We start from the raw sequence: 26,296 nt of genomic DNA, 5'->3' as shown, positions 1-26,296 counted from the left end.
TGCCCCCCCCACTCCCTGCCCTGCAGGAGCCCTGCTGGCCTCACCTCTTCCTTGTCCCTTGAGCCTTCTGTGAGACTGTCCTCTAACCAGGACCTCAAGGCCAGCACGGGGCTGCCTTGCCCCCCAGAAGGCCAGCTCTATGCCCCCGGGGTGTCCTGCAGTCTTTGTTTACCTGGGCCGGCTCTGCTGACTCGGAGGGTCCCTGTGCTGCCCTAAACCATAAGTGACCCCAGCAGCTTCACTGAGTCCCTTGGCTGAGCTCGGTCCTGGGACCCAGAAGGGCTCAGAGGCAGGAGCGTATGTGTCACGTGCCTCCCCACAGAGTGGTCACCACCTCCACCCTGCAGACAGGACCTGGAGGCCAGGCGTCTTGGTCAAGGTCTGCGGCAAACCCGGGGCCATCCTGGCGGCCAGCTGTCACTCAGGGGAAAGGGGACACAGAAGCACCACACACGGCTGTTCCCAGCTAGGGTTTATTTGGTGCCTAGGGTGGCACTGTTACATGGGCACTACTGCCACTTCTGGGCTTGACCCAGGTCGGGCACTACAGGGCCACGGCTCCTACCAGGGAGGGGATGTCAGGAGGTGGGAGGAGAGGCGGCTGTGGGCAAGTCCTGCTGAGCCAGGGCTGGCCTTGCGAGGCCACCCGGGGGGCAGGAGGCTCAGGGGGACCGCAGAGCACAGTGCTCTGCCGGCTCGGGTGGGGGCAGGGGTCCTCTTTCACTTCAAACCGCAGAGGAAATACATTCCTGTTGAGAAGTATATTGAAAAGACTGTACCAAAGTTTCTAGAAAAGGGGGTTCCTTGACAAGAGGGGTGCTGCCTCCACAGCCTCGGTGGCGGTCAGTCTCGGCCCACGGTGCACCAAGCGGCTAGAGGCGGGAGGAGAGAGAGTCAGTGGGGTGGTGAGCACGCAGCCCCTTCCCTTGTATTCTGAGGAGGGGGCGGCTGGCAGGGGAAGAGGGAGCAGGCCGAGCGCCCCCCACCTTGGGCCACAGCTGCTTCTCCCCCAGGCCCCTCGGGCATGTGCCTCACTCGCGCTGGCCCAGGGGCTCAGAGTCCTGGCCTGAGCCCCTGTTCTGTGGCTGGTGGGCTGTGGGCCTGGGCCTCTCCTGAGCCCTGGGCATCGAGCTCTGCTCCCGGTAGGGAGGTGGCGGAGAGTCACTGCAGGACTGGGGCCTCCTCAGCTGACGCCACCCGGCGGGCTGTCCTCGGGCCTGCTCTGCCGGAACGCGGGAGCTGGGCAGCCCTCCCCAGTGCTGGCCCTTATCCCTCTACCTGGCACTGAGATCCGGGAGAGGGCCTCGGGCTGGCGCAGTGTGTCCACCTTGACGTGCCGGAACGCCTTGCACACGGGGCTCTGCAGGTGCCTGCGCCCAGGGAGCAGGGTAGTCAGGACGGCGTGGGCCACCCCTGAGCTCAGCTCTGTCTGGGATGGGAGCTCCTGGGCACAGCAGGAGGCCGGGTGCCAGCTAGAGCAAGGCCCATGCCCCCAGGCCTGCTGGGGCCTGCCTGCCTGGAAACAAGGACCCTCCACCTCCAAGGTCACCCCAGGGGTCAGGTAGGACTGACATCCACCTGTACAGACAACACCATTGAGGCTGACCAGGACTCAGGCCCCAGAGGAGCCCACCGTCCTCCCCTGTGGTCACTCTGCTACTGCAGCATCCCTAGGTCCCTCCGTGCCAGGGAGGGAGGACAGGAGCGCAAAGCCACCCACACCTGTCCTTCCTGCTGGTCTGGGTTCTGGAGGGACGAGGTAGCATCTGGCGAGTCAGAAACCTCAGGACGGTGTCGGATTTCCCCACTGCCACCCAGGGAGGACGGCACGTTGTCCCAGACGTGCTCTGAGCAGGTGACAGCCACAGGTGGAACCCTCAACCTACCACCGCCTGCCAACAAGCACTGGGAGGGGGGCCAGGGGCAGGGAGGGAGCAGCTGACCGCACCTGCCCTGCCACCTGCTGAGTCAGGCTCTGACCCTAGGAGCTGTCCAATGGGAGAAGCTCAGTCCTCAATAGGGCTAGAGGGACGAGGACTAAGGAGAGGAGGGGGCTGGGTCAGGGGATCGGGGCAGAGCTGGTCTGCCTGGAACGGTGCTCAGGAGCCCGCTGCGTGTGGGAGGTTCCCTACCCCTGAGCACCCTCCCCCTGAGCACCCTCCACCTGTCCAGCACACAGGCTGGGCCGGCGCTCGTGCTGGGAGAACCTGGGCCCAGTACTCTCCATGCCTCTCCAAAGTCCCTCTGCCACGGAACCAGCTGGACTCACCTCTTCCACGCCTCCTCTGTCTCCCAGAACTCATAGATGACGAAGGTGAAGCCGTCCAACAACCTCACAGCGGCAATGCTGGTGGGGAGGGAGAGGGAGGGAGCCTGTGGCGGGCAGGGACCGGCCCTGACCCCACTACCCAGACACGCCATGGCCACCTTTACCCCATCTTCCCCCAGCTGCCCTCTGGCGGGCTTGGACAGGCTGACCCCGGAGCCAGGCTCCGAGCAACCTGACTCATGTGCCCAGGAAGGACAGCCTGTGGCCCCCACTGGAGCCGGTCCTTGTGATACGGTCCCATTATGGTGCAGGGCCCATAGTGGCTAGCGGAGTCTGTGGGGGGGGGGGTCTGCAGGCCTTGGCACTCGCTCAAGCCCGCCCCGGACCCTCTGCTGCTCCCACAAGTTCCGTCCCAGTGACAGTCCCGGAGCCCAGCCAGCAGCCCCACCCTGGGCTGCACACCCTGCAGGCCAGGCGGGCCCCCTGTGGGACCTGGCCATCACTCTCCCCATTGCAAATGGGGCAGATCCTACATGGCTGTGGGGCCTCCGGAAGCCCAGGGTGATGGGGCTGGATGGCTCCTCGAGGTCACAGCAGCTGGTACTGTCCTTGTCCCTAGCCCTCCCCAGCTGCTTCTCCTCTTTCACCCACTTGGCAGTAGTGAGCCCAGCCCTGGGGGAGGGGACTTCTGCAAAGGTGAACGTCTGTGGGGGCTCACAGGCAGTGCCAGGCTGGCTTCATGCGACAGGCTGCTAATCTGTCCTTAGTTCATTAGGCTCCAGTGACAGGTGGAGCCCTGAGCACGCAGCTCCATGCATGGAGGGAGCGGGATGCTGCCCGGGACCAGCCCTGGCCCTGGGCCCTCTCCCAGCCACAGGCAGGTCATCTCCAGGGACCGGGCTCCTCTGAGTGTTACTGAGTGCCACCATCACGGGGTGTGGGGGGACGGTGCCTCTGGCCAGGTGGGAAGACTGAGCCTGGCAGATTCCAGCCACAGTGAGGACCTGTGTTCCACAGAGAGGTGGGGACCAAAGTGGAGGTAAAGGGCCCCAAGGGCTGAGGGCCTGGAGGGTGGCCAGAATCCTCGTCTCCTATGGTGAAGACCGTCTGTAAGAGCGCTTGACTGGCATGCACAAGGCTCTGGGTGCCATCGCTGGCCCGGGCTCGCCACACCAGGAAGCAGGCACCGCTGTAGCACCAGGAATCTAACAGGGTCCTGCTCCTGCTCGGAGACGCCCATCCTCCATGGAGTCTCTGAAGCCGGAGGAGCTTGGAGCCCGCTGCACCCCTCCACCCCCTGCTGCACCCAGCCTGTCTTGACAGGGCAGAGAAGGGGCGGAGCCCGCTCCTGCCTACGTACTGTGTCCACAGAGACGGGTCTTGCCCCCAGTCTGCACAGGAGGGGTCACTCCCTTCAGAGCCCCTGAGACCCCTGTTGCTGACTCACATCACCTTTGTCTTCTCCCACCAAGGAAAACCCGAACAGCCACCTGCCTGGCCGCAGCGGGGCCCCCAGGGTCCAGCAGACCCTCAGGACGTGGAGGGCAGGGGAAGGGAGCTCAGGGCAAGCCCTGGAGAGGCAGGGCCTGAGGGCTGGCCGTGGAGACAGACGGGGAGCCTAGGGCACATGCCTGGACCTTCCAGACCACCACAGCAAGGGCACAGTCCCTTGGCCACACCTGCCGGCTTAGGGGCAGGGCTGCCCAGTGTCTGGATGTAGCTGCTGTGGGCCAGCGTCTCCACCTCGGAGACCCTCCTGGAAGGTCAGTGCACACCCTCAGGGCTCCCCTCCGGCCCTCTCTGGCCTGTGCTGCTGCCTGCCTGTGCTACTGAACCGCAGCAACCCAGCTGAGGGGCACTGGCCTGGCTCAGCCCTTCCTGCCCCTCGGGCCTTACACCTTCCTTCCCCAGCTGGACATGCCCCACCCCCAACTTTCTGGGAAACCTCCAAATCGTCACAATCTTATAGTTACTGGAAAGTCACTTATCAGAGCGGCCCTGTGCAGTCTACCTTCAGCACAGACGAAGCACAGGGAGATAGCAGATCTTAAGAAACCCGTAACCAGGCACATTCCAAACCAGGCCATCTGTGGGCCAGATAAGGGAGAGCAAGATCCCAGCATGGACAATCCACCAGGAGCCAACTCCCACGCCCGCCCCCATAGCGCCCTCTAGAGGACGCCTTACTTTCTTGAAGTAATCCGTTTTGTTGGACACTGTGGAGTTCTTTTTTACAATGTACAAGGACCCTATCGTCCTGCGTTGAGGTCCCCATCTCCTGGCCCTCCTTGGACACCCTCTAGTGACACTGCCAGCAGCTCCCTTTACAGATGAGTGAGCAGAAGTTATCTGCTATATCTGCACAGGTGCAGGGATTGCCCCGTGCCCTCCCTCCACTGGCCGCCCCAGGCCATGCCAGGTTCACTCACTGGAAGCAGCTCCCTATTCCAGCGGTGCCCCGCAAGTACTGTCGCAGGGAGTCCAGGAACTCGCTCAGCTGCTCGGGGCACACGGCCATCTCCTGCCGGACAAGCTGCAGGTGCTGCCAGGACAGAGCACTGAGCCTGGGCCTTGCCTCCTCCCCTGGGCTCCCTGCCAGGACCTCTCTGCCTGGCCCAGCCCAGCCCTCCCCTCAGAGGCAACAGCCCCTCCCACCCCTGCAGTTTCTGTTCAGATATATGAAAACTGGCTGGAGCAGCCAAGTCCCAGTGCATAGCGCATCCCCAGGGCCAGGGTGTTAAGGAGGCTGCCTGGGGCACGGGTCCCCAGACACAGCCCTTCATCAAAGTCTTGACCTCAGAGCTCAGCCCAGGGAGGGTGCCTGTAGGGTCCTGCAGCCCACTGCTGGGACTGCTCCTGCCCATCTTGGTCCCAGGCAGGAGGGATGACGGATCTTGAGGGTCCTGGCTTGGGCAGGGGAGGGTGACGGGAAGGGTGGAAGGGGCTCAGGGAAGGCCTCACCATGTTGGAGCCTTCCTCATCTGACAGGCGCTGCTGCAGGTCAAACCAGAGTGTCTGAAACCACGAAGCACACGTGAGGCCTGAGAGGCCACCTCGACCAGGGCGGCCTCCAGGACCATGACCACACCGCACACTGGGGGCACACAGGGCCCCGCCCCACTGCCCACATCCCCGAGGCTGATGGGCACTCCTGGGCCAGGCCTTGCTGGGCAGGGCTGGTTGTGGTCCATGCACAGAGCTACCTCAGAGCGCCCCTGGAGCAGGGCTGGAGACCCACCCTAGGAAGTGGCAGAGAATCCTTCCGTCCCCTGGGGGCACTGCGATGGCAGGCCAGGAGCGCTGGCCTTGTTGGGAGGCCTCAGGAGAGGCAGCAATGGTCCAGGACGCCGTTTCCCTGCCACCGCTGCTGACCTGGGAGTCACCCCTGACTCAACCTCTGGAGCCTCAGGAGTCTAATGGTCTGCAGGGGGCGGCCCTCCAACAGCCCTAAACCAAGGGATTCCTGAGCCATGGTGCTCGACTTCCCAGACTGCCCAGGAGGCTGCCACCGCAGGCTCCAGGAGACCTGGAGAGGGAGCCTGTCGTGTCCTCTGCCTGGGGCCCACAGGGCCCACTCACAGATGCTCAGCCCTGGGCACTGAAGTCACAAAAGCAGGTTCTCAGCGGCTTGGTCTTTCTCCACCTGATATGAGAGCGGCAGTTCCTCCTGCAGCCTGGGCACCCCGGTCAGGGCTGCCCCTGGCTATCCTTCCTCCGTGAAAACAGACTGCCACAGGACCACGTGTGCACACATGCACGCACACACGCAAGGGCATGTAGGAAGCCCATCTGTTGTTAGGGGAAACCGCTGGCGGGGGAGCAGGCAGCGTGACCCACTTTACAATTCTTAGTGTTTCCACCGCGGGGCCTTTGCACGTTCGCAGTTGCACAAATCACACAGCCAGCGGGAGAGCCCCGACTTCTCCAGGTCATGCTTTCAGAGAAAGTGCTTTCCAAGTGGCGAGGGAGTGCCCAGCAGGGACAAGCCTGTTTCTGGGTTTATAACCATGCTGGTGGGCGCCTGGAGGGCAGGGGCCCCAAGTGGCTCCCTCTGGCTTCCAAATCTGCGCCCCAGAGCCTTCACCCTCCCTGGCCCGCTAGGCCCAGAGCTGGCTCAGGTGGGCCCGCGGGGGCGGGGCCTAGAGCCGGGCCCGGATTGGCCCTGCTCAGGGCCTGGGCCAACCAGAGACGGGGAGGGGAGGAGGCCCCGCCCCTTCCCCAGGACGCCCAGGTGCTCCATGGTTACCAGCCAGCCGCGTTGTTAAAGCGACCGACCTAGCGCTAAAAATAAGCTTCAGAGAGCCTCCCTCCCGAGGCCCCCGCGGAGTTGTTATGACAACGGGCCCAGGGTCCCCTAGCCGCTCCCACCCCGGCAGCTGGCTGTGAGGGGGCGGGATCCCGCTTCGGCCTCAGCCCTGCGACAAAGACGGGATGTCAGCCTCCTCCCTCCAGCTCTGCCTCTGCCTCCCTCGGGTGGGAAGCTGCTCGACTCTGCCCCCGTGAATCCCTCCCCCATCCCAAGCCCACCGAAGTACTAGTGTCCTTTGCAAAAGATGTGAAAAAATACAGAAAACTAGAAGCGATGTCACACCCTCAGCCGAGGTCCTGATAGGTGGATGTGGACCTGGAGCCTTTTGGTGACAATAACTGCCGACACTGCTAACTGCAAGTGCGAACCAGAGCCTGGCTCTGAGGTCAGCCATCAAGACATCCATTTTAGCTAATCCTAGCCGCACCCGGTGAGTGGCACAGCCCGCATTCAAGGCCACAGATGATCCCTGAGCCACCTGAGCCCAAGGCACATGGTGGACTCCACTGATCACAAGCCACCCTGTAAAGGCTGTGTCCTTGTACCATTCCCCCACCTGTGGGGGTGCCACGCTGTGCTCAGTCCATCTCCTATGGTGGCCAGTCCCTTGGGGCTGACTGTCCTGGATCTCACACACCGTGATGCCACTGTGTGGCTCCACCTGCTCAGGCCACTGATACCTCAGCGCAAAGCCCTCTTTGCCGTGATGTCCCCTGGCAGCACGGGACCCCACTGGCCACTCTGCTCCTGGGGTGCCTGCCCAGTCCTCAAGGCCAGGGCCCATCCTTAGTCTGCTCTCCACCCCCATGCCTCACCTCGGGGGACCCGTCCTATGGCTCCCTGACTCCTGTCCTGATCTCCAAGCTAACTCTGCTCTGTGTATGCATGTGGGGGCCACAGGGGAGAAAGGGGTGTCAGGCAGAGGGGGGCGCTGGGCTTACCTTGTTCTCCAGCCTCCCAATCAATTCTGCCAGCCGGCTGATCTGGGCTTCTAGACCCTCCTCCTTTGGGTCCCCAGTGACTAAGAGAAGCACAGACCGTGGTGGTAAGCAGGGCCAGGCCTGGGGTAGTAGCACCCGGCCCTCCCCAGGCCCCACCTAGGCACTCAGAATCCTGAGGCTCCCAGGCAGCCCCCCCACCAGCCCCCCCGGGGCCACAGCTCTCTCACCAGATGGCAGGCTCTTCCCTGGCTCCACAGCCATAAGCTTGTGGTTGGGGGCGTGGGGAGGAGAGGGGCTTCCATACCAGGTGCCCATGCCACCGTGGTCGGGCTTGCTGTGGTTCTGTCTGCAGTGTAAGTGGGGAAACAGACAATGATGACAGCTGCAGGACCCTGGACACATTCAGCAGCTTCAACAGGCACTTATCAAGCACCCACTGTGGCTGCAGTGTGCACAGAGTGCACCCTGCGGACTCCTGTCCCCTGGAATGGGCAACTTGGTCTTCGTTTTGAAAGAGGCGGAAACAATGCCCACAAAGCAGGTGACATGGCCAAGGCTAGCTGGGGTCAAGCCAGGGCCGGAACCTGGCTGGGCAAGGCTGGGCAGATGCCCACTTCCTGCCCAGCAGCTCACAGCGTCCCCAGGCACCTGCTGGGCCCAGGCTGTGCGGAGACCAAGTCCCCCTCCCTGCCCCACTGCCAGTTGGGTTACGTGCCTCCTGGTGTGGGGGATCTGGGCTTGCACTACAAGACCCCCAAAACGGGCGTCCTAAAAGACATTGAGAGTGGGGACACGGCAGGACAGAACTGGGATCCTAGCCTCTGGGGCCCCTGCACCCCTCCCCCATGCACACTGACCTGGGGCCCAGCTGGCTGCCTGCACAGGGCTCAACAGGCACTGTGCACGGCAGGGACTTTGAAAAACGCCTGGTAAACAAACAACTCCTCATGCACAAGGCTGCTGGGAAACAGAGGCCAGAGATGGAGCGCGCACACCCGCCAGAACCTGCCGCAGCGACACCCCGTCACCGAGCATCGAGCATCGCATTGCTGCCTTGGTTCACTCTGGAATCCGTCTCCTGTGAACCCTGACCGCTCAGCACGGCTCTCCTGTGTGGATGGAGCAAACCTGGCTCCCCAGGGAGTGGGAAAGGCTCTGAGGTGTCAATCACAGCATCTCTACAAAGCAGCAGCAAATTAAATGTGTCCCTTAGACCATGAAGGGCTGAGTGGGAGGCCCCGGCTGCGGGGTTTGAATCCAAGGCTTGTGCCTGGAACACAACATCCTGAGGGACTGCTTGGTTGGGGAAACAGGCTGCTCCCAGGGACCCAGGGAACCAGGGCGGGGGGGCGGGCCTGCCGGTGTAGCCACCGACATGGGGAAGCAGGCCCGGTGCAGGTGGCCATCTATGAGAACCACAGGAGGACCCGTGTGCCACAGCGGATGAAAACGGCAGGTCCTGATCAGGACAGGAAAACAACACACAGCACAGGAGAGCCAGGTGTCAGCATCCAGAGTGGCTCTCGGATCAAGACTGGCTACAGACACGGAGCTCTGCCTCCATGCGGGCATTCCCACCAGCGCCCGTGCCCGGGGCTCTGCACCCTAGGTTTCCCAGGTGCTGGGCACAGTCAGCACCTTTGCGATCACATCTGATTGAGGCAGCTCCGTGCCAGCCGGGACACACCCCAAACTCCCAGCCCAGGGCAAGCGCCCTGCACTGTGCCTGAGGCTGTAGAAACTCCAAGCTCTCTAGAGCAGGGCCGGCCCGGCGGCTGCTGCCATCTGTGGATTTTGTTTCCCCTCTGCACTGGCACATCAGCTGCCCTGGGCAGAACTGGGCAGGAAAGTTTGCCTCAACCTGGGGCAGCACACAGGGGGGCTGGTGTCCCAGGACTGGCACTGTTGAGAGGAAGGAGAAAAGTGCCCCTCTCCAAGAACCAGACACACAGTCTCCACCTGGCACCACCAGGGGACCCCGGGCAGGAACAAGTCCTTACTGAATACTGAGTGACACTGTGACAAGACCACCCACTTTCACTTCTCTTTTGGTCCTCCCGGGAGAGCCTCAGTTTGCTTCTACCCCCTCTTCAGTGCCTCCCGCAGATGGCCCAGTCTCTCCGTGGGTGAGGAGGCCGGGGCCTGGAGGCTGGAGTCCAGCAAGAGCATGGCTTATCTCGCTACTTCATCCATGGCATGGGACGCTCTTAACCATAAAAAGTGGGCCAGACAACAGGGTCACTCTGCACCAACACTGAGTGTCAGGCGGGTGGTCTCCAGTGGCACCTTAACTGTCCTGTGCAGGCCCTGCATGTGCACACCAGGTGTGCACCCGGTGCAGCCCACCTCACCCGCTCCTCACGGTGACGGAGAAGCAGCTAGGTATATAATCCTCCCGTGCTGCAGCCTGAGACACGGAGGCCCGGAGGAGCAGCCTGCCCAGTGCAGCAGGCTGGCCTGTGCACACGGCACACCCCAAGTGACCCTGCAGGGTCCCGTCCACACACCGGATCTGGCTGGTCTGCTCTTCGATGGCCTCCACCGCACTCTCCACAGAGCTCAGCAGAGACTGGATCTGATTGGCCGTCTCCTTCAGGAGGAAGCGGGTCACAAACTGGTCCACGTTGCTCCCGCCCTCATACACCTGTGGAGGTAAGGGAAGGGACATGGAGGAGAAGGGGTGGAGACAGAACGTGGAGATGTGAGGCACCCGGGGTCAGCGTCCTTGCTTTGCAGGGGGAAGGGGATACTCTACTGCTTCTGCATCTTGGAGGCTGCAGAGTACCCAAGACAGGGCATGGACTCAGCCATCCAGGTCCGAACCCAGGTTTTACCACTTACCGGCCTGCGGCCTACTAGAGCCTGACAGGGCCACTGTACTCTATCTTACAAAGTTGTGATGGGGATTCAATGACCACATCTACATAAAATGCTCAGTCTGGTACCTGTCACAGCAAATAATAACCATCTGGTATGATAAAGGTGATGGTGATGACGTTGGTCGTGGTGATGGTGGTGATGTTGATGGTGGTGATGGTGATGATAATGACAGTGATGGTAGTGGTGGTGGTGGGGATGATGGTGATGGTGGTGATGATGATGGTCATGGTGGTGATATCATGGTGATGATGATGATCATGGTGGTGATGATGGTGGTCATGGTGATGGTGGTAATAATGATGGTCATGATGATGATGGTAATGATGATGATGGTCATGGTGGTGATATCATGGTGATGATGATGATGGTGGTGATGATGGTGGTCATGGTGATGGTGGTGATGTTGATGGTGGTGATGGTGATGATAATGACAGTGATGGTAGTGGTGGTGGTGGGGATGATGGTGGTCATGGTGATGGTGGTAATGATGATGGTCATGGTGATGGTGATGATGATGGTGATGGTGATGATGATGATGGTCATGGTGATGTGATGATGATGGTAATGATGATGGTAATGGTGGTGATATCATGGTGATGATGATGGTCATGGTGATGGTGGTGATGATGGTGGTCATGATGATGTGATGATGATGGTAATGATGACAGTGATGATGATGATGGTAATGATGATGATGGTCATGGTGGTGATGGTGGTGGTGGTGGAGGAAATGATCATGATATTGCTGGTTCTCGGGGCCAGTGGCACAACACTGATCAGCAGTGGTGTTTATGTCGCCGTCGCAGAGCATTAGGGAAGAACTTGTCATGATCTGACTCCCTCTTTCCTCCTCCAAGGAGAATTCTTTGGGCTCTTGAGTATCATGTTGCTAAAGAGAAATGACAGAAGAAACTCAAATGCAGCCAGAGGGTTACAGTGGCTCCCCAAAGAAAGAGCAAGGCTCATGCTCAGAAGGAGTGGGGGAGCAGAGCCCGGCGGGGGGAGAGGGAGGACCTCAGCAGGCCGAGGACCAGGACCAGGACCAGGACCAGGTGAAGCATCATCCCACTGTCCTGAGACTCCAGCGCCGACTCATCACTGAGATTCTTTTGGCCGCAAAAGCTGCCCAGGAGATGGGAAGACTCGGCTCACCAGGCCACTCAAGAACGAGAAGACGACACTGATGCTGCTCAAACCCTGTGTTCCCCAGCCTCCCCCGAGGTCCCGCCTGCCAGGGCCACCCGCTCCAGCACTGGGAATCCTGCCCAGTCCCTGGCAAGGGAAAACAGGGCTCCCAAGGAGAGCGAATTGACCCATCCATCACTCTGACTGGGAACTAATTAGCAATAACTGAAGAGTGGAGACATGGCAGAGAGACAGAGGCCGAGGAGGGAGGCAGGTAAGGCTCTGACGGGAATGTCCTGGGTCACACCCGGCCAGGGCTGCAGGGGACAGACCTCTGGCGGCTGGGTGCACCACAGTGATGGATTATCCTTCCTAGCGGACAGCTGAGGCCACACACAGCCCAGTGACCGCTGGGCTCTGAACAAATGAACAAGACGACTTAACTTGGTAGAAAAAAAAAATGGAACACATAGGAAGAGGCTGCTGGACAGGGGCACAGTCGGAAACCTGCCGAGGAGGTGGGCTAAAGACACCCACACCGGGGATGGGGACAGGGACGGGTCAATAATGGCCTGGCCTGTGAAGCTGTCTTCCAGGACGCAGAGGGAGCTTTCCAGATTCCTCCTCCGCCACAATCGCGGCCTCAGCCAAGAGACCAGCTCTGCAGATGGCAGGGGGAGAAGGAGAGCTCGAATTCCACACCCACCGACGGTCACTCACGTGCAGGAAGACAGGGGATGTCCAGCAACCTGCGCATCTCTGACTTTCACCAGATGAGCATCTTCCCAGAGAAGCATGCTCATAAGCCCCCGAGGCTTGAAGCTCGGCCCGGGGAAGCGGTGCCCACAGGACCTGCGACCACGCAGCTCAAGCCTTCAGGTTACGGGTCCCTAAGTGAACCGGACAGTCTAACTCCAGTGACCCTGCATCAAGTCAGTAGGCCATTAAAAAACAGCCCAAATCTCAAAAATTCCTTCATTCCCAAAAGGAACAGAAAGGATTTCGTATTAGCCAAGTATAAAAATGCGACTAAGGGTGTCTAGTGCTTTAAAAACGTCACTAGTAAAACGACAGTGAGGATTTTTCACTTCTCAGTCCTGATCCACAAGCAGCAGACCATCAAGAGGAAGAACCGCAGGAGAGATGAGGAAGGGTTAAAAAACCGGGAGAACAGGAGACCACAGCAGCAGCCAGGGGACAGGCAGCCCATCCCCCGGGGAAACACAGCTCGGGTCAGTGATCCAGTGATCCGCCAGGGCGCACCAGGGCGCACTGTCCCCAGAACACAAGGGTCTATCAAGAGCTGCACAGAGCTTCTGCACAGAGCACTGGATCAATGTCACCGCAGAGCTAGCGCCTCAGCGAGGAAGTGCCACGCAGGTGAGGAGGGACACCGTGAGGCCAGGAGGCGCCACAGTTAGACGGGTGCCCCAGCTGTGTGACGCAGCAGCTGATCACAATGCCTCGATTTACGATGACCCACACTTGAGAGCAACGGTGAACACGCGCACACGCCCAGGACCTGGTTAAGAGCCAAAACCTGGAAATAGCCTAGTACGGCCAACGTAGAGGAAACACAAGCCGATCCAAATAGGAGCGTTTGAAATTATGCTTTCAACGTTTTCAATAACACGGGGGGGAACTGTCAAAATATCAGGTGAGAAGCAGAAAATAAACTTTTCTAATGGGATGATATGAAAAACATTAAAGAAATGCACGTGGAAAAAAGGTATGAAAAGGTAAGAATCTTCAGTGTTCACAGTGGTGGGCTGCTGGGGTCAGGGTGATCTAAAAGGTCAGCAGCACTACATCCTAAAACTTCATGCCGAATACCCACCATTACACAATAAAAATATCGCGAAAGCCTGCACGCATCAAACCTCCTGGCTGAGACTAAGAAGGAAAAACGTTTGGATACAAAGGTGACGAGACAACAGCTCCGTGGAGGAATGAGCCCTCCACACCCCACAGGGAGGCGCAGGGCCCCACCAGGGAGCCTCTGCAAGTCTCTGAAACGGCCTAAAAGATCCCCGTGTGTCTTGTCTAGTCCACTTTTTGGGACCACCTAAAAGTGATCCCGTCTTGGAGCTGCTTTTAACACTCCGCAAGATGCAGAGAACTTGGAACGACGCAGCGCTCACTCGCGGGCACGCTGGTGGGTCCTGCCTGGCAGAGCGTAACTGACAGCACTCCATTTGGCACCGTCTGCAAATTCACTTCAGAACCTCCAGAATGGTCCACTCGATCTCATTACAACAATGAAAGGAAAAATGAATGAGAACAGCAGACTCTTCAGAGACCAGTGGGACCGAAAGAAGGCACATCAAAACCCATGATGGCCGAACACAGCACTCAAAGGTCAAACTGAGTTACCAAAATCCATCTCAGCGTTCCGTTTCACACGGGGCGTGGCGGTGGGGGGGGACCAAACAGCCACAACCGCAAACCCCAAGAATGGGGAAGGAGCTTGTAACGACGACACATGAATGAGAAAATGTATCTTGAAACGTAAACAAAAGTAATGGGCTGTCTGTTAGAAACAACTAGTTCAATCAGGCCTGTCATATATAGGATTAAAATTCTACATATATATGTAGACTTTTTTTAGTTGTCATCAAACTCAATACCGTTATTTTATCTATTTTTATGTGGTGCTGAGGATCGAACCCAGGGCCTCGCATGTGCTAGGTGAGCGCTCTACTGCTGAGCCACAACCCCAGCCCTCAATATATAAGACTTTAAGATGTAGAAAATGGTATCAATTTAAAATAAGATCTGAGCGGCAACAGTAGATGTTTGATTGTTCTTACTCTGCGTTAAATGAACCTGTTGTGTGTCAAACGGTGTTTTAGATTTTTAAAAAATAGTCCGAAGACCATTCCATGTGTAATTGATCATAAAACCAAACACATCCAGGGGCAGTTTTGTTTAAAAATATACTAAAATGAACACAAAAAGTTAAAAAAAAATTTTAACAAAAACAGGGCTTGTCTTAAAGTACCTACAAAAACACGCCCTCCTCTGGCATCACCTTAGCACAGATGACTTCTATTTTTGAGTAGAGAACGAGCCCCGTGTTTGGGGAGCTGACTCATGCACAGAAGTCGCCCAGAAGCCCCTCCCGAGGCCCCTGGAGCCACACCCACCTCAGCTCCTGGAGGAGATTGAGCAACACTGGGCCAGTGCTGAGGACTGGGCAGAGTGGCCACAGAACGAAGTCCCCATGAGGCTTTATCACAGGGAGCCACAGACTGTTCAATACGAGAGTCTAAAAATAGAACCCACCATCCATAGCTCCAGCAAAATCATTTGATGGTTAAAAAAACAAAACACCACAGTGGCGTTGAGAGAGCTCGCTACCCTCCTAGGACAGCATCTAATGAAGGCGGGCGACGCATCTCTTCAACAGGCTGGAGCGGATTCTAAAATAAGAGCTGGCATTAATATCACAATTAGTGGAAAAATCCTAGAGCGGAGACTGAAAATCTAGCACAACCAGGCAGCTGGGGGGCGTCAGCGCCGCGCCTTAGAGTCCAGGAAACGCGACACACCAGCTTGACGGGCAGGTGCAGCAGGACCTGCAGGTGGGGCTGCTGACCAGGGGTGCCGGAGGCCCGCGGTCAGCTACAGCCAGGGCACACGAGAACAGAGCACACCCAGGGGCTGCGTCAAGAAGTGGCAGTCACCACCTTGAGGACCTGGAGGACCGGAGCCACCCGAGGCCACAGAGAGCAGCCCCCGCCCGGCCTGCACGGCACAGGAGATGGTAGGCCCCCTCCTGGCTGGGGGCCTGCAGCCGGGCCTGGGGGCCTAACCAGGGCCAACAGCAGCACCACCCAACCCTGCCAGGGAGCGGCCCCCTCCCAGAGGAGGGGAGAGGGGCCACGGAGGGTCCCTGCTGCACAGCACCCAGGGGCGTGTGGCAGCCTTCCATGGGCCATCTGTAGCTGGCCCAGAATCCCTGCTGACCCAGGGCCCTCACAGTGCTTCAGGACAGAAGGTGCCCAAAGACCAACGTGAGCAGGGGCCACCCTAGGACGGTGTTAAAATACACTCTAGAGCAGCAGGACTCAAGCAGCGGCACGGTGGGCCAGGGCAGGGCCAGGGCAGGGCCAGGGCAGGGCCAGGGCAGGGCCAGGGCAGGGCCAGGGCAGGGCCAGGGCAGGGCCAGGGAAGGCCCCGGGAAGGCCCCGGGAAGGCCCCGGGAAGGCCCCAGGCAGGGCCAGGGAAGGCCCCAGGCAGGGCCGGGGCAGGGCCGGGGCAGGGCCAGGCGAGGTCTGGACGTGTGCCCAGGCAGTGACCGGGCAGCAGCTCACCACGCTGGGCCTACGACAGGGGCCTGATGATGAAAACTGCCAGTCGCACTGCTTGGTGCAGGTCCTGGGCTAAGCGGCTGCCACAGTCCTCTCCAGGATGGTGAGATGGAGGCTCCCATTCCACAGAGGGAGCAAGTGAGGCTCAGGAAGGGAAGTGACTGGCTCGGGCCCTTCAGCCAGGTCTGCTGGACACCGTCCGCTCAGCTCCCCAGCCTCCGCCAGCATGGCCTCCCTGAGCTCTGGTGGGCTGTAGCCCTGGCTACCTGCAGGTGACCCCCTGGGGCCCTCTCCGGCTCCCTCTTGGTGGGCCTGGACTCCTGTGCCCAAGCGGCTGCCCCTACCCCTGCTGACAGCCCTATGGTTGCCCTCCTGCCGTGCGCTGTCTTGCAGGCCCGGACTCAGTTTCCCCTCCTCGTCCCCTGAAGCTGTGGCTGTGACCCCGCTGGGTTCCCTTTGTGTGCCCCGTTTCCAGAGCTATGAAATGGAAGGTGAAGACCACCCCCGGGGGCTGCCCTGAGGACCAAGGGAGACAGGAGTGTGGGGCCTGAGCACTCCCAGCCTCCGCAGGTCCTCAGGACGGCTCCGGGGCTCTTCCCTGTGGGTGCGGAGGAGGAAGCAGCCTGGGTCCTCGGAGGCCGCCCGGGGCAGTGGAGGGCGCTGAGACCGCCAGGGCTCCAGGGAAGGCTTGAGGCACTCAGCCTGCCGCCTGGCTCCACTGCCCTGTCCCCACCCTCCCAGGTGGACACCAGGCAGCAGGACTGTGGGCAGGGCCCTCTCTCCAGGACACAGCCCCTCCACGGCCCACAGTTCCCAGCTCGGCGGGGGCTCCCTGCCTCTCCCATAAGACCACCGACTCTGGGGTCGGTGCCGACGCATGGACCCAGCGCTCCCTTCCAGTCGTAGGCTAAGGAAAGGCACGAGTCTGTCAGGCGTGGCACCTGCCCAAGGATGGGCGTCACAGCTGCTGCCCATCCTGATTAGGTGGGAAGGGGCCGTTCACCAAGCTGCTCCGCTCCCTCCAGGAGCCCCACCAAGCCCAGCCCTGTCGCCACACAACCAGGAAAACCCACCTTCTTGGTGTAGCCCATGGCCTTGAGGACAGAGTGATTCAGTGTCTCCAAGGAGGCCAAGACATCCTCATAGTCTCCCATGTGGTCCACAAAATAATCTGGTGGGGGAGGGAAAGGCGGGGTAACCCGGATTCTGCCCCTCCCAAGCCCACCTGCCCCTCACGGCCTCGCCCTCCTTCAGGCCCTTTCCCATCCCCCTGCACCCCATCTTGGGCACCTACCACACAGCTCCTTGGTGTCCACGTGGCTGGGGAGAGGGGGAGAGAGAGAGTCAGCAGCCCGTCCTTGCCCCTCCCGTGGGCACAGCTGCCCCATTTGTGAACCACGCGCCACGCCCTCTCCGTTCTCCAGAGGGGAGGGGGCAGCAGTGGGGGCCATCTGCCCACCTGTCCTCATCTTGAGGCCCACAGACCACAAAGTGAGAGGAGGCCAGTGAGCAGGGCTCAGCCGGGGGGTGGGGAGAGGCAGGGATGGGGGGTGGGTCCCTGTCACAGGCTGCCAGGGAAACTCATCTGACTTCCCATGGTGGCCCCAGCCCAGGCACTGCTGCCTCAAGGTGTCCTGCTGCACGGCACGGTGCAGCCCGGGTCGTGAGCAGGCGGGAGAAGGGTTCAGTTAGCTGCAGGGGGAGGAGTGGGGCCAAGCTGGAGCTGGATTGGGTCCAGGTCGAGGCCAGCAGCTCGACACCATGGTCCAGGCCGGGGCTGGAGAAAGCACGAGGCTTTGGCTCAGGGTGGGGTCAGAAATGGGTGGTATCACTGCCAACTGCCCACTCTCACTGTCCACGTGTATAGGCAGAGCTGAGGGTCTGTCCTTGCCTGGCCAAGATGCTCAGAAAAGACCAATTCTGTGACAGTAGCCAATGCAGAATCGACCTGTCCACTCCCCGCATCAGCCCGGGCAGTGAAGGCCACATGGATCTGACTTTTGGACAAGCACAGTCGGGGGTTTTGGGGCCCTGCCTCACAGGGGCCTGGGAAACGAGGCCGCCTTCAGGACAAGAAGGGACAGCTGCTGCACACGGCTGTGCGCCTGGCCAGGCTGGGGCTCACTTGGTGTTGTCGGAGTCGATGGTGTGGAAGAGGTCCTCCAGCTCCTTCTCGTTGAGGACGCCATCGGCGAAGAAGAGCTGGAATTCCTCCAAGGACAGCTTCCCGTCATCTGTAAGGTGGCAAGACAGCAGAGCAGCTGGCATCTATAGATGAGACTGGCAAGGCCCAGCGCACCCCCCCCCCCCGCATCGAGAGAGGTCCAGCCGGGATGACCCACCCCCCGAGCTCGTCCCAGCCCAGCAGAGAAGCTTCGCTTCAGATCACCCGGCCCGTCCAGCCGGTTCCAGTTAATTAGCAAACTCCAGTTCACAGAATCCCAGACTCACCCGGGGATGCCCAACTCCACAGACCCAGCCACGACCCTCCAACCAACAAGTGCTACAACAGCTAGCCTCTGGGGCTCGCTGCAAAACGGCCATCTGCATGCACTCAAAGAACGGAGTGTCCGCCTCCAGGATGGCCTCTGTCACGTCTCCGCCCATCCCAGCAGCCTGCCCAGCCACACGCCACGGTCAGGGTGCAGCTGAGCCTGTGGTCTGATGAACGCCTACTGCTTCCACCTGTCTCTCCACGGTGACCGGCAGACCCCGGCCCTCGGGCCTGACTCTGAAGAAGGACCCAGCCCCTCCACTGGGCCCATCCACATGGCGGCCAGAGACGCTTGTCCATGGTCAGCACTACTCTTCTCTCTGGCCATGAACACATCTTTCAAGCCGCCAGACCACAAGGGAAGGAGGTGCCAGCAGGGCCGAGCCCAGCACCACAGGAGCCTGCGAGCCGCGTCCAGCTGGAGCTGTGGTCTGGGGTGGTGGGTGGCGAGGCCCTAAAAGAGGGTTACATGCATCCGCCCTGCACTCGCCTCCCCCTCTCCCCCTCTCCCCCTCCGCTGGCTGTGTGCACTTATCTGTAGGGGACACCGCTGGCCCCACCAGGAAGGTCTCGTGGGATCAGGTCAGCCTGGGCCACTAAGGGAGGCAGCTAAGGGGGACTCCAGTCAGCCCTGTTCCTTCCACCGGGCGGATCTGCTGAGCACTGGGCATGCTGGTCCCACACCTGCCCCACCTTACGGGAAAGCCCACACCTGCCCCACCTTATGGGCAAGCTGAAGAGCTCGGGCAGAAGGCCACGCAGCCTCTAGTGAGTCGGCAATCAAAGTCAGCTGCTGAGCCCCCACCGGCACCTACGTGTGATCAGAGACGCCCCTCCCCCGCGGAGGGACAAAGCCCAGGATTGGAGTGGAGTGCCACCTGGACCCCAGGCCTCCGTCCCCCGGGATTGAGGGCCCTTGTGCAGGGCACGACCTGCCCAGTCGCATATGGCAGGCCCTCTTGGGTTCAGAATGGAAGTCATTCTTAAAGCTTAAAGGCCTCGTGCTTCTGCCTGCACCCGGTGCCCCTGCCAGGCCCACAGCACACTCGGGGCACCTTCAGGCTCAGGGCGACTCCCCGCGTTTCCCTGGGGGCCGCAAGGCATTGGGCTGGGAGAGGGGGACGTGGTGACACAGAGGAAGGAAGCGTCTGTACCTTTCAGACATAAGCCCCTACACACCAAGACCCCAAAAGCAACCGTGAGACCTCCAGCCAGCTCCCGCGCGTCCAGGTGTCCTGGCAGGGGGCAGCCTCCCGCCAGCACCCCTTCCATGTCCTCACTGCTCCAGGCTCTCCACCCGAGGCCCGGCACCCCCCTTTACAGGGACAAACCCAGGTCCTGCAGCTGTAGCTTGGGCCCAGACCCTCAGGCCAACCCAGGCCAGGGTCTTGTGACAAAGACCCCTCATCTACCCAGCCCTCGGCAGGGGCCAGCACAGTGCCCCCACTGCTTCTGGCGAGGGACGGTGAGCAGTCCTGTCCTGCGGGGGGAGAAGCTGAGGCCAGGCCTGGACGTGCTGCAGCTGATCTGCCAGGTCTGATGGCCACCGGGCACAGCGGGGTTGCAGCCCCCGCCTCCCTCCCTTCCTCTGTGTCCCAGCACCTGGTCCTCTCTGCACCAGGTCCTCAAGAGGCAGCAGCCGGCCGCTCCCCCCACAAAGGATTTCAGCTGACATTTACCTTGAACATCAACAACCAGGGGCCTAATGAACCTGTATCAGTTAATGAGGCAGAACTCCCTCCCCTCAGGCTTCAGGTCCAATTAGCCGAGCCCCGTGGCCAGCACTGCCCGCGGCCAGCACTGCCATCTCCGCCAGAGAAGCTGAGCCGGGTCTTCTCAGGTGTCTTCACTAATTAGCACGAGCTGGGCCCCAGGCAGTGGCCTTTCAAACCTCAAGAGCCTGGTGTCCCTGGCCCTGGGGGAAGAGGGTGGCTGGCCCTCACCTCCCTGCCAGCCTTCAAGTGCCACCTTTTGGGTTCGTATCCCAGGCTGCCTGTCCGGGTCCTCACTCCAGGTGTCTCCTGGGGACCTTGGCCAAGCCGGACTCTGTCATGGGTGCCCCCATGACAGGCCAGCCCTCAGGTCCTCGCTGCTGTGGTCTCTGAGGCCTATGTCCTCTGATCTGCAGCCCGGTGGACACTGCACGCCCATCTCCCACCCCCCACGCACCCTGGGGGTCCTTCCCTAGGTGCCTGAGCAGGGCCGCAGGGGCTTGTGACCTGGATCATCTGCGCCTGCGCCACGCACCTACTGCCATGGCTGCCCCCACCCCTTGTTTTTAACCTCCAGCATTGAGTCAGAACCCCACCTGCACCCTGCCCACCTCAAGAACACCATCTGCTGCCCACACCCTGCTTTGTCATCCGTGAAAGGGGAGCAGTTCATCCAAGGAGGCCTGACACACTGCAGGCGTCTGGGGACCACCAGCTTCCAGGGGGCCCAGGGGGCCAGCAAACGCCTGCTGACTAGCCACGCCCATAGGTGCCCTTCTCCAAGGGACTCAGTGGCCGTCGGCCGGTTTGGCAGATTAATTTCGTAGGAGCCAAGCCTGCAGCTCCTCTCTGCCCACAAGCCCTGGGGGTGGTGTCACAGTCCACTTTTTCAGATGGGGAAACGGAGGCCCTGAGTTTGGTGACAGTCTTGCTCAGCTGTAAGCGGCTGAGCCAGGACGTGAATCCCTGGCAGAGCTGCTGCAGAGGCTGGCCATGCACTGTCCCTGCAAGGGACAGAGGAGGGGCCCAGCCTCACCTCCTGCAGGCCCAGAGCCTGGAATCTCCCACCGGAATTGGCATCTCACACCACGTTAGCCCTGGTGACAACCCCTCGCGGCCACACGGCAGTGGTGGGAACACACAAGACCCCAGGAGGAGGAGCGGCTGCAGGAATGGCACGAGGTCCCTGCAGCTGTGCACAGGGGACAGAAACAGCTTCCCACAGGGTGGAAGGGCACGGAGGGCACACCCCACGCACCCGGGGGACGGCAGTCGAAGCTCTCACTCGCCCGGGCAGGAGTGTGGACCCACAGCGGTGCTCCGGCAGAGGCCAGCACCTCCCCGACGGGCAGGCTTCCTCCCCGCAGTCACCCTTCAGCTGCGGCCCTGAGTGTGGGAGCAGCCCCGCGGCAGGGGACAGACCCAAATCCCCACCCGCAAGGCCCTCCCAGCCTGCGGGAGGAGCCGGGCCGCCCGCACTCGGCAGGGACCTCGCAGCCCCAGGCCCACGCCCAGGGACTCACTCCAGAGCCCTGCAGCAGGACGCCGGCCTCCTTCAGCTCCTGGCGGAGGCTCTGCAGGCCCAGTGCAGCGGCCATTTCCTGGGCTCCACTTAATCTTCCCACGTCCTCCCCCTCCTCCCCTCCTGGAGTCACTGCCAATGGCCTTCACCCTGAGCTGGCCTCACAGGGTCAGGCAGGAGACCTCTCCAGGACCTCTGTGCCTGCGCTCCACCCCACAGCCAGGGGGGCAGTCCACAGTGCCCCCCGGGGAGGAGGTGCTGGGGCCGCGGCTGCCGCACGGGGAGGACCCCTGGGTGCTCCATGAAGGAGCTCCGAGCTCCCCGGCTGCCCACAGCTCCTGCCTGGCTCTCCCCAGAGCCCAGGGCAGCAGGCAGGGTAGGTGTCACCTGCCTGGGAGCAGATGGGACAGGGCATCCTGGGAGAAGTCACAGGGATGCTCTGAGCCCGACGGTGACTGCGGTGCTCTTAGTGAGGCGCAGGCTGAGGGCCTCCGCGGGAGGAGCACAGGAGCAGGCCTTGCCTGCCTCCCTCCTGGTGGGTCTCCCCAAAAGTCAGGAGTGGAGGAGCCACGAGTTCCCGGGCCACAGCAACGTGGGGCTCACACTGCTGAAGTGCTGAGAGGTACGGGGCAAGGGCTGGGGGTCCATGACGCAGCTCCGACTTCCTTCAGCTGCTGAGCAACCCGGGGGCAAGTCACTTAACCTCTCTGGGTCATCAAGCACTGACAGTAGAGGGCAGCTGCCCCCACTGCACTGGGCGGCTGTGAGGACGTGCCCAGGCTTCAAAGGACTTGGAATAAGGCTGGGGGCTTCCTTTAAAGGGTAGTTCTGAGGCCAGTCCACCGCCCTGGACAGTCTATGGAAGCACAAGCACACCAAGGGTCCTCCGCATCACAAGTCCAGCCCGGGACCCTCGCAGCACCCGAGTATGCAGACGCTACGGGGATGCCCGCTGTGCAGGCGGGAAACCAAGGCCCAGGGCAGCACCAGGACCTGGCCTTCTTGATTGTCCACGTCTCCTACCCCTGATCCCGTCCCCGTGAAGCATCAGGACAGAGAGCCTGCTCCTCACTCAGCGGACAGCCCGCGAGGTAACTCACCATTTTTGTCCGCACGTCGGAAAATCTGCAGAGAAGAGAGATGGGGTCGGCCCTGAGCTGGTAGGGGCCAGGCGCCCTCCGTGCTGGACCTGAGATCCCTCCCTCCCCCAGGAGAAGCGAGACCTGGGCAGGGCCCAGGGGCAGGGGAAGGACCTGCAGGCGAGGCTCCCAGCCCTGCCTTGGAAGGGCCACCCCCTCCCTCTGCGCCTCCAGCCTGCCCACGGCCTGGGGCCTGCTTGCGGCAGCCACACGCCCTGCACTCACACGCCCTGCACTCACATGCCCTGCACTCACACGCCCACACACATCCCTGCAGGTGTGCCCGGCCACATCCCCACGGCTCACCCACCCGCTGCCTGGCACTCAGCAGGGTCCCACAGGGCCACCAGCTTCACCCCACACTCCTTCCAGAACCCTGGGGCCTCTCCAGGAAGGCTGGGTGAGGTCTGGAGGAGGTGTCCCCCAGGTGTGGCCACGACAGCAGCCAAGGGCAGGACAACTCCACTGTCTGGACAGGGGAGTGGGTGGGGGCAGGAGGCCAAGCACTCAGATGACCAGCTGTGGGCATGGGGGGCAGGCCCTGCCCAGCCTGAACCCAGAGACCAGGCACTCTGCAGTCTTCTCCAGACAACCGGCCTCAAGGTCAGGCTGGTGACAGGCACTGTGTGTCCAGGAGCAAGGCAGCGAAGACGGCCGGGGGCTTCGAGAGCCCCTCAGCCCAGGCTGTACCTCAGAGCCAGGGGGCTGCTGCTCAGGGGCAGAGCTGGGTCAACCACCATAGTGACCTGGCCACCCACAGAGTGAGGTTCCAGGGCCAGCAGCTGCCCCGTCTGAAGCTTGTCAGCATGTAGAGTCAGCCCCCCTGGACCCACCGAGTCAGAACGTGCACTTTGACCAGGCCCCAAGGGCTGAAGTCAGAGGGATTCCAGGGTGTGGGGCACCCCCACCCAATGGAACTGGCTGATTTCAGCCACCCACAGGAGGGCAGTGACACTGGCAATCCCCCCCATGTTCTCCCAGATACCAGGGGGTCTGGCTGGGCCCAGTGAGCTATGCGGGAGGTGCCACCCCTTCTGGCCATCTATCTCAGTCCTCACTCTGGAGCGAAGGAGAGACGCCCTTAACCACCCTGCGCCCCTACAAGTGACAGGGCAGGAGTCAGGGAGGCTTGCTGGCCTCCCTGCTTCCCCTGCTGAGCTACCACACCAGCGGGGCTCCCCGAGACCCAGCCTGGGCACCCACACGCTGCTCCCGACTGGGCAGAGATCCTTAAGGCAGGTCCTGACACGGCACAGTGGACATCCGGTGAGGCTGCCGCTGGAGTGGGCATGAGCACCTCCCCAGCCCCTTCCCTGCTTCACAGATGAGGACACTAAGGCCCAGCCCACATGGCCAGGCAGAGGAGGCAGAGGCCGGCCCCCGGGCAGGGCTTCTCTGCAGGGGGAGGCTGTGCTGCGGCCTCTGTCTGGGACTTTGAGCTCACTCATGCTCAGCCAGTGTAGCTGTGTGCCCTGTTGTGTGTGTGTGTGTGTGTATGTGCAAGCACACACGAGTGGGTGTGTGCGCCCCAGGCCCCAGAACGCCCCCCTTCCAGCCCTCCAGTGAGACCCACCTATGGGATCAGGGGAGGAGGAGACAGGAAACCCAGGTCCCTCCACTTGCAGGGATGCGATGCGTGGTACACACATGTGCAACACTCACACAGAAACACCCACAGCCATCACAGAAACCCACGACACACGCAGAGGCACCCCCAGCTGCACAGGATCCCCACGGGGACCCGCACCCTCCCTGATCCCCCTCCTCCTGCTGCCCCAAGCCTCCCCCACCCAAGATGGGAGAGTGAGGTGGGCTCTGTGGGTGGTCAGGATGGGTGGGGAGCTAGGAGGGGTGAGAAGGATGGAGCTCTTGGTAGGGAGGGTGGTGGGGAAACGAACAGCGGGCAGAGGGGCTCAGAGTGGAGCGGGTGGGGAGCCGGAGGGGTCCCAGCACTGGGCTCCGGGTGGGGGGCGATGGTTCTGGGTCCATGGACAGGAGACAGTGGGGACTTGGCTTTCCTGGTGGATGGGCAGGGCCCAAGGGTCTCTGCAGCCCAGAACGGGAAGACTCAGGGTCCAGAGCAAAGAAGAGGGCCAGAGCCAGGGGCGTGGGGGGTCTCAAAAAAGTATCGCTCTGAGCAGGAATCCGGGGAAGAGAAGCGGGGGTGGGGCGGCCAGGGGCTCCTGTCCCCAGGTTTAAATAGAGAGTGTTTGGCTAGAACAGAAATAGGGGGCGGTGGCCGCGAGCAGGGGCTCAAGGGTCCAGCCCGGATCCCGGGAAGTGGAAGCAAAGAGAGAAGTGGGGCCGACCCGGTCCAGGGGGAGACCGCCCCGGGCGCAGAGGGGCTGGGGGCTCGCGCTCCGAACGCAGAGATCTGGGGTAGGGGTCCTGCCGCGGCCTCGGGGGCGGGTGGCCGGGGTCTCCTGCTCAGGGAGGAGGGGCCCGGGGCCCCGATGGGAGGAAGGGCTCGGGTCCCAGCTGGGGCTCCGCCGGGCCGGGGTCCCGGCCCGCGCGTACTCACGTCCAGGATGACGGCGGTGCCCCCGCGCGGCGCGGCGGGGCCGGGGTCCGCGGCGGGGGCGTCGGGGACCAGCGGCGCCCGGGGCTCGCCCATCCTGGCGCCCACCCAGCGCAGCAGCCCGCCCAGCGCCCGGCCCTGCGGCGGCGGCTCCCGGAGCAGCCTGTGCGCGCCGGCCCTGCACAGGCGCGCCGCCCGCTCGCACATCGCGCCGCGCCGCCGCCGCCCGGAAGCCCGCCGACCCCCGCCCGGCCGCGCCGCCCCCGCGCGACCCTCGCGGCGCCGCCCGCCCGCGCCGCCCCGCCTCCCGCCGGCCCCGCGGCCGCGGACACCACGGGGATGGCCGGCGCCGGGGGACGGGCGGGGGCGCCCCGCCCGGACCCCGAGCCACGTGCCCCGCGGCCGCCGCCCCCACGCGCGCGCAGCGGCAGGGGGCTGCCCGCCGGGGCGCGGGGCCTGACGACCGGACCCCGGCCCGCCGCGGAGGGACTGCCCTGTGGCACGGGGTTGAGGGGGACCTGGCTGCGGGCGGGGCGTCCCTGAGTCTGCCCCCCGAAAGTGTCCCGCTGGCCCCCGTAAGGTCCCCCCCAGTGGCGGCGCCGCAGGGGCCGGAGCGCGGTGTCCATCGAGCCCGGAGCGCCCTCTGCCGGCTCCACTCCAGGACTCGGCGCCCACGCGCCCGGGCTCCCCTGCACCCCCGCGCCGCCCACACTCGGCTGCTGGCGCGGCCCCAGACCTGCCCGGTGCGACATCGCGCCCCATCAGCCTTGGCCCCAAACGCCTTCCTCCCGGTTCGGTCCATGCGTCGTCTCTGTCCATCTAAGGATCAGTTAAGGAGAACCCACTAGGTGCCAGGCCGGATGCTGGGCACTGGGTTCTAGTAGTGGACAAGGGAGACCCCGTGCTTGGCCACCTGGAGCTCACATCCAAGTGTGGAGCCAGACACTTGGGTCCCACAGATGAGCGAGAATTAAAACGGCCTGCTCAGGCCGAGAGCAGGGTTTGTCCTGACCGCGGCCAGGCCCATCCTGTCAGAGAGCCTTCCTAAGGCCTGGTACTGGGCTCGGACCCAGA

The 26,296-nt window shown here is 62.1% G+C and overlaps 1 protein-coding gene across 2 annotated transcripts; it reads right to left on the bottom strand.

Annotated features, from left to right (window-relative positions):
* Positions 1-843: 843 nt before the first annotated feature.
* On the bottom strand, positions 844-25,429 carry Necab2 (N-terminal EF-hand calcium binding protein 2). Of its 2 annotated transcripts, XM_076839227.2 has the most exons (13): positions 25,226-25,429; positions 22,666-22,690; positions 17,963-18,071; positions 17,132-17,157; positions 16,911-17,008; positions 10,027-10,163; positions 7,747-7,865; positions 7,520-7,599; positions 5,231-5,284; positions 4,699-4,811; positions 2,270-2,347; positions 1,279-1,370; positions 844-872 (listed from the first exon to the last, which is right to left on the bottom strand). In XM_076839227.2, exons 1-13 carry the CDS (start codon positions 25,427-25,429, stop codon positions 844-846), a joined length of 1,164 nt encoding a protein of 387 aa, XP_076695342.1. The 2 variants fall into 2 exon arrangements, with proteins under 2 accessions (XP_076695342.1, XP_076695343.1); XM_076839228.2 differs by lacking the exon at positions 5,231-5,284.
* Positions 25,430-26,296: the final 867 nt, after the last annotated feature.

This window comes from Callospermophilus lateralis, chromosome 18 (assembly GCF_048772815.1).
Source record: "Callospermophilus lateralis isolate mCalLat2 chromosome 18, mCalLat2.hap1, whole genome shotgun sequence".
Lineage (NCBI taxonomy): Eukaryota > Metazoa > Chordata > Mammalia > Rodentia > Sciuridae > Callospermophilus > Callospermophilus lateralis.
This window is presented reverse-complemented; position numbering and strand designations above follow the sequence as displayed.

What these genes read in the sequence shown, in the direction of transcription:
- Necab2 (XM_076839227.2), bottom strand. Translation starts at nt 25,429, where the DNA reads ATGTGCGAGCGGGCGGCGCGCCTGTGCAGGGCCGGCGCGCACAGGCTG. An exon ending in AGGGAAGAGCCTGCCATCTG is followed by an intron (nt 7,600 to 7,746) that starts GTGAGAGAGCTG and finishes TGCTTCTCTTAG; the next exon opens with TCACTGGGGACCCAAAGGAG. An exon ending in GGAATAGGGAGCTGCTTCCA is followed by an intron (nt 2,348 to 4,698) that starts GTGAGTGAACCT and finishes CCTCCCCACCAG; the next exon opens with CATTGCCGCTGTGAGGTTGT.